At 36.7% G+C, this 7245-nt stretch overlaps 1 protein-coding gene across 5 annotated transcripts in view; it reads left to right on the forward strand.

Moving 5' to 3' along the window:
- EML4 (EMAP like 4) overlaps positions 1-6700 on the forward strand; it is a 142636-nt gene extending 135936 nt beyond the window's left edge. For all 5 annotated transcript variants that reach the window (XM_076000705.1, XM_012756682.3, XM_012756684.3 and 2 more), the window contains 4 exons: positions 470-557; positions 1098-1196; positions 3709-3839; positions 4540-6700. In XM_076000705.1, the coding sequence (XP_075856820.1) occupies positions 470-557; positions 1098-1196; positions 3709-3839; positions 4540-5013 (792 nt within the window). In that variant the 3' untranslated portion in view covers positions 5014-6700. The remainder of the gene's footprint in view (positions 1-469; positions 558-1097; positions 1197-3708; positions 3840-4539) is intronic.
- The last annotated feature ends 545 nt before the right edge of the window (positions 6701-7245 follow it).

The following is a 7245-nucleotide window of genomic DNA, read 5'->3' on the forward strand; positions in this document are numbered from 1 at the left end:
ATTCTAATGGGGACACCAGTAGCTTGAAATAATGCCTGAGGGGGTGTGATATCTTTTGCATCGTCCTTTAAGATACAAGTTTAAGGAACTATCTTTTTTGGAAGTGTCCAGACAGGTAGTAGGTACTAGATTCTGGTATCTATGTGGAGAGGCCAAGATTCTCTCAAGTTCTAAATGCTTAATGTTTCCATTGTGGTGAGATCCCTTTAGGTCCAAATTCTTGCCAAAACTTGTCATGTGTCACTGGCATCTTCACATACCTGCATCTTTGGCTGCCAATAAAATAGAAAAAAGAACTATAGATCCTGCTGTAGGATCTATTTAGTTCTAGAAGCTGTGATACTGCTCCCTATCCTTTAGGAATTCTGACAGATGGGTATTCAGAAAACAGTATTGGTTAATTATTGAACTATTTATCATTCACAACTCTAAATGCTTTCTAAAAGTTGATCTGTTATTCATTCCCTAGGGACATTCCAGCTATATCACACACCTTGATTGGTCCCCAGACAACAAGTTTATAATGTCTAACTCGGGAGACTATGAGATACTGCACTGTAAGTATATGAATAATCATATATGGGCTCAGAATTATCGTGTCAGGGGCGCTAATGAATAGGCTGCATGGAATTTGAATTGTGCAGAAAATGCATGTCAGCCTCCCTAACCTGACAAAGCATATATTACTCTGAGCTAAGTAATGAGAATCTCAAATGTGGTTCACTTCTCCAAGAAAGTGATGAATTAATTTAATGGTGTAGAACTGAAGGCACATGTAGCAATAAGAAATTCCTCACTGAGATTGATGCTGTTCTGAATGGTTTTTCATTTAACAACTTTTCCTGGAGCCAGGGAGGAACATAATGGATGGGCATTTATGCTTTTTAGAGGGGGAAAAAACTTCCATGGGAAACAATTTGTAGTTCTGTAAACCCTGTTAAAGTAAACACTTTCTTTTCCTTTTTAAATGTGTCTTAATGTTTTTCAGTGTATGGATTATAAATACAAGTAAACGTGGCTAGTTTGAATCAAGATGCACTTTCAAATACATTTGTACACAAGCACTATGATTATACTTCCTGTTTCTAAATTTAAAGGGGACATTCCAAATGGCTGCAAACTAATCAGGAATCGATCAGATTGTAAGGACATTGATTGGACAACATATACCTGCGTGCTAGGCTTTCAAGTCTTTGGTAAGAACATGACACCTGATGTGAAGAGGCGGTTTGTGGGGTTTCTCTGTAGTATTTACTTGCTTAAATTTATAAATGAAAAACAGTCTATGTATTTCTTTAGTTTTATCACTATTAACGCCAGTTTCAGAGAGATTAAACGTATTAGGAATGAACCGACATGACATTTGTTCTCTGTGGAATCCAGCACTTTTGGTCTGCAATACATATGGAAAGTCCATTAAAAGAAATTTACATAGTAGTACAAACTACCTTCCCATTATTTTCCTCCAAATGAAAATTAAAAGATTTAAGTTTGTAAAAGCTTTTTTAAAATAGCATCTTTATTGAGATATTCGTATGTCATACAATTCACCTATTTAAAATGTATGATTCAGTGATTTTTATACATTCACAGAGTTGTGCAACCATCATCAAGATGTAATTTTAGAACATTTTCATTTCCCTCAAAAAGAAACCCTGTACTCAGTAGCAGTCATCCCCCATCTTTCCTATCCTCTACCCATCCAGCAACCACTAATCTACTTTATAGAGTTCCCTATTCTGGATAATTCATATAAATTGAATCAATACACTGTGTGAATCCACTGAGACTAGCTGTTTCATTTAGTATAACACTTTCAAGGTTCATCCATGTTGTAACATACATCAGTACTTCATTCTTTTTATGGCTGAATAATATCCCATTGTATGGACATATACCACATTTTGTTAAATCCATTCATCATTTTATAAATACAGTTGTTTCCACTTCTCAGCTATTAAGAATAATGCTGCTATGAAATATCATGTGTAAGTTTTTTTTTTTTTTAGCTACTACTGGCTCTGAGTATCATGTGTAAGTTTTTATGTAGACATGTTTTCATTTCTTTTGGATATATTCCTAGGAGTGGAATTGCTGGATCAAACTAACTGTATGATTAACCTTTTGAGGAACTGCCAGACTTTTTTCCAAAGTGGCCACATCATTTACATTCCCACCAGCAGTGTTACAAGGTTTCCAGTTTCTCCACATCCTTGCCAACATTTGTTATTCTTTTGCATGCGGATGTCCACTTGTTCTAGCACCATTTGTCAAAATATAAAGGCATTTTTAGTAGACATCATTTAAAGATAAAATTTGGGGATTATTCCTAACCTGATGTTTTAGATTTTTCTAGAAATCTGCCTCTGTGATAGCTTCCTTAAGCCTTCCCTAGTCTTTAGGTATCATTCTGAAAGGTTAGAAGATAGATGGAAAAGATAAAACAATACAGCCTTGTTTGCAAAGAATTAAAACACAATGGCTGAGACTAGGTGCAGTGGCTCACACCTGTAATCCCAGCACTTTGGAAGGCTGGAAGATCTCTTGAGCCCAGGAGATCAAGACCAGCCTGGACAACAGAGCAAGAACCCCACATCTACAAAAAAAAATTTTTTTTTTAATTGGCTGGGCACAGTGGCACATGCCTGTAGTCCTAGCTACTCAGGAGGCTGGGATAGGATGATTACTTGAGCTTAGGAGTTTAAGGCTTCAGTGAGCTATGATCGCGCCTCTACACTCAACCTGGGTGACAGAGCTAGGCCCTGTCTCTAGGGGGAAAAAAAACCACAGTGCTATTAAGACAGAAGGTTAATAGGAAGAAATTAGAAACAAAAATATCCTGACTTGTCCATAAATAATTTTGTTATTCAGGGAGAAAATGAAGCAGTGGTTCACAGCTGGTAACTTCCCTGGTTACTTTAATAAGACAGTATTTATTTACTTATTAAGAGATATCAGCTTAAAGGTTTTGATACGTTTTTAGCAAATTTACCAAAAACATTTGTTCTCTAAAGAAGCATTCAACCACAGAAAACCAACATCTCAGCCCTTAAATGTTCCACGGTTTTAATCTAGCCTAATAGAGGTTTGTGAAAATTATGTTGAACATAATCATGAGTGTCTTATGATGATTCAGAATAATTAAGTTTTATATGTTTGATCTTTGAACATAAAAAATGTTTCCAGGAAAATTCAGTGGGATAACTTGCTAGACCAGTGGGGGGACTATGCATTTCCATAAGAAAGAAACTCTTTAAGGTCTTCCTGGAGGTGCCAGCCTGAAAGGAAACCTAGACAGTCCTCTTTGAAGACTTAGTGCTATGGCTTTGTTTTTGAAAACCTTGTTATACAAGTAACTGATACCTTCCTCTCCAACTAGAGATGCTTTAAAAAGAGCTTAACAAGCTGAAACTAAAATACATTCTTAGCACCACCTGCTGGTTACTGTTGACTACTGTTGAGTCTGAGTTTTCCATCTTGAGGCTATTTTGTTTTAAGGTTTGATTTTGGATAAAAGTTCATCATTTCAATGAAGAAATGATGTTCTTAGCAGTGTTTAGCTGCTAAGAAATTTGTAAGGGAAATGTTAGCAGATAAGAGTTTGAACACAGATAAGTTAATCAGATTCTAAAATGAAAGGAACATATGTTACATCACAGTTCTATTTTTAGGCTAATTTTTCTACACTCCTGTTTTTCCATATCAAAGGTGTCTGGCCAGAAGGATCCGATGGGACAGATATAAATGCACTGGTGCGATCCCACAACAGAAAGGTGATAGCTGTTGCCGATGACTTTTGTAAAGTCCATCTGTTTCAATATCCCTGCTCCAAAGCAAAGGTGAACTCATTTTCACGGAAACTAGTGTTATTGGGCCTTTTGTTTGGGGATGATTTTGTGTCAGTGGCGACAAAATATTTGTAGAGTTACTAATTACTCTCCGTGCTACTTGGTCTCCCTGAAGCAGGGAAGGTAGGGCTGTCTGTGAGGGTCCACACAGGCACTGCTTGTTTTTGCCTCCCTCCTTGCTAAAGCTAAGAGAGCTATAGAAGTGGCAGTCAATGACATGGTATCCTTTTTGTTTATTTTCCAGTGTCTTTTATTTTAGCAATTTTAAATTTCTCCTAAACATATTAAAATATTTGCTAGACATACAGTCAACGTTATATAAAACTAATGGAACTATTTCCTAAATCTCCTATTATCCAACCTAGTAGATTCTGCCCTATCAATCTCAAAATAGTAGTTAATAAGCTCTGACAAGGATACTACCCAACATCCAGAAGAGATAGACTTCTAGTTATTTTTTAAAACATACAGGGCCAAAGTACAGATGTCCAATTATTCTGTCTTGTTTCTCTTATGTAAAGACATATTAAAAGGAAATTACTTGCCAGCCTTATTTCTGAGATTTGATGACTTGTAGCTTTGAATTACCTGTTTCACAAGCTACCTCCCTTATCTAGTCACCTTCATTTCTGTAAGGAGGCCAGGCATATAAAAATGAGCTTAATTTTCCTTTCTGATTTGTTTCATGTAGGCTCCCAGTCACAAGTACAGTGCCCACAGCAGCCATGTCACCAATGTCAGTTTTACTCATAATGACAGTCACCTGATTTCAACTGGTGGAAAAGACATGAGCATCATTCAGTGGAAACTTGTGGAAAAGTTACCTTTGCCTCAGAATGAGATTGTAGCGGATACTGCTCTAACCAAAGCCCCCATCTCTTCCATTGAAAGTATCGTCCAATCTAATACTCCCACACCACCTCCTTCCCAACCCTTAAATGAGACAGCTGAAGAAGAAAGTAGAATAAGCAGTTCTCCCACACTTCTGGAGAACAGCCTGGAGCAGACCGTGGAGCCAAGTGAAGACCACAGCGAGGAGCACAGTGAAGGGGGCAGCGAGGATCTTAGTGAGCCTGTTTATGAAGAGCCATCCAACGAGAAAAGTGAGGAGCAGAATGAAGCTGCTCTTACTGAGGACCAGCAAGACCCTTCACCCCTGTCCTAACACCTTGGCTTCAGCATGACTCTTTTCTCCTTCAACTGATGTGATTTTGTGATCAAGCTCAGATAACAGAATGGGCAGTGATGGAGAATCACTGTTGATCGAGATTTTGGTTTCCACGTGATCTGTTTTCTTCAATAGTCTTATCTTCAGTCTCTCAAATGCAGACAACCTAAAGGTGCAGTTTGGTGTGCGTTGAAAATTAACCAAACTGAATAGTATGGGAAGACTGAAACATTATGTCTCAGAAATTACTGTGTGTGTAAGTGGTGTGATGTAAATACTGGAAACAAAAACAGCAGTTGTATTGCTTTTGAAAATAAACCCCTTGTTATCTGAACGTGTTTTCTTCAGGAACAACCAGAAGCATCACAAACACTGTTACTCATCTACTGGCTCAGACTGTACTACTAATTTTTCCTGAGGCAGAAAAAGAAATGGAAAAAAAATGTGCTCTTATTTAGATATCTTCCCACCCCAAATGTCTAATGGAAATTTTTTAATTAAGAAAAACGTCAGTATTGCCAAGTGCAATGGTATTGCCTTCTTGAATGATAATGCTGTTTTCTTATACTACCCTTAGATGTCCAGATGTGCTCTTTAGTCTACTATATAGGTGCTGCCTTTTCTAAGTCATAATGAGGAACAGTCCCTTAATTTCTTGTGTACAAATCTAGTTTATCCTACAACTAAGGGAACATTGGTTTGTTAAAGAGCTTTTAATGTATATTAAACCACTGATACTCAGAAATGATAGATTCCTCTAAGGAGTCCTTTACTGGCCTAAACATTCTCAAATGTTTGGCATTCAAGTGAATGGAAGAAAAAAAAACCACATGCCTTTAAAACTAAACTGTAACAATTACCTGGCTAATTTTAGCTTAGCCTTCATCATAATTTGTTCCCTCAAATAATAGGAGAAATATGAATACAGTAAGTTTCAATGATTTAATTGGTGCTTGAAATTCATTGGTTTAGTAGTAATTTTATACAAATTAACTCTACTGAGGGATAAGATATTCAGCAAATTACAAATTCTTTTTTTACAGAAATGTAAAAGTCACAGTAATTTTTTATAAATTGCATATGTAACAGACTTGCTATATAGTAATTTTTTTCTAGTAGAATTGCAAGTCAAATGTGGCTATCCTGCTATTTGGGGCAGTGCATGTATTATGCATTGGAAAGTTGTTTTTTTTAAGTTTTGTTGGCCAACTATGTTTTTCTTAAGTACATGTTTCCTACTTTAAAAATAATTACTGACAAATATGCATTTCCTATATATGTTTATACTTTGATTATAAAAAACTTTTTTATTTTTTACCTTGCTGCATTGTTTTGATACTTTTTATTTTTTTTTTGGTCAGATCATGTTTAAAAACTTTGGATGAGTTCAGAAGTCTTAAGTATGCAAGCGTTTACGTGATTGTGCCATTCCAAAGTGCATCAGAACTGTCATTCCCTTCTAGTTCTTCTCAGGAGTAATACAAATCAGGTATTTCATCATCATTTGGTAATATGAAAACTCCAGTGAACTCCCAAGGACACTTACATCATTTATATTCACATGCTGTATGGAAGGGTGTGTGTGTGTGTGTGTGTGTGTGTGTGTGTGTGTGTGTGTGTGTGTGTGTGAAGGGGGCGAGTGGAGACACTCTGCGTTTGTGTGTATCTCTAGATAAGAAGATATGCACCACATTGAAAATACTCAGTGTAGATCTCTGTGTATAGGTATATGTCTGTGTATATCTCTTCCTTTTGTTTACAACTGTTTAAAAAAGAAAAAAACCTCAAAGTAGTTCTCTTCAAAAGAAGAGATACAGATTCCAAGAAACCCAACTTTTTTCAGTATGTTCTGTACATAGTTATGAGAGCACCAGTAATATCGGACCTATACATTCACCTGTTAGCGGTGCTGATTAAATCATCAGGTCAGCATGTGCTATATTCCCTGCAAGAAAAATACTACTACGAGATGAACAAGCAATTCTTGGAGAAGAAAGAGCATTTCTTTAAGAACCTGGGGGATACAGCTCTCGGTGATAAGCAGGGAGTTCACTTGAGGACTTCAGTCACCTTTGGGGTTGCTATGTACAATGAGATTGATAATCCGATACTCTTGGGTGGTAGTTTTAAAAGACACTACTAATATGCAGAAAGCATTCCAGCTATCTAATGCTGGCAACTACTGTTTAAGGGTCAGTTAAATCTGTGATAATGGTTGGAAGTGGGTGG

The sequence above is a fragment of the Microcebus murinus genome, chromosome 3 (assembly GCF_040939455.1).
Source record: "Microcebus murinus isolate Inina chromosome 3, M.murinus_Inina_mat1.0, whole genome shotgun sequence".
NCBI classification, from domain to species: Eukaryota; Metazoa; Chordata; class Mammalia; order Primates; family Cheirogaleidae; genus Microcebus; species Microcebus murinus.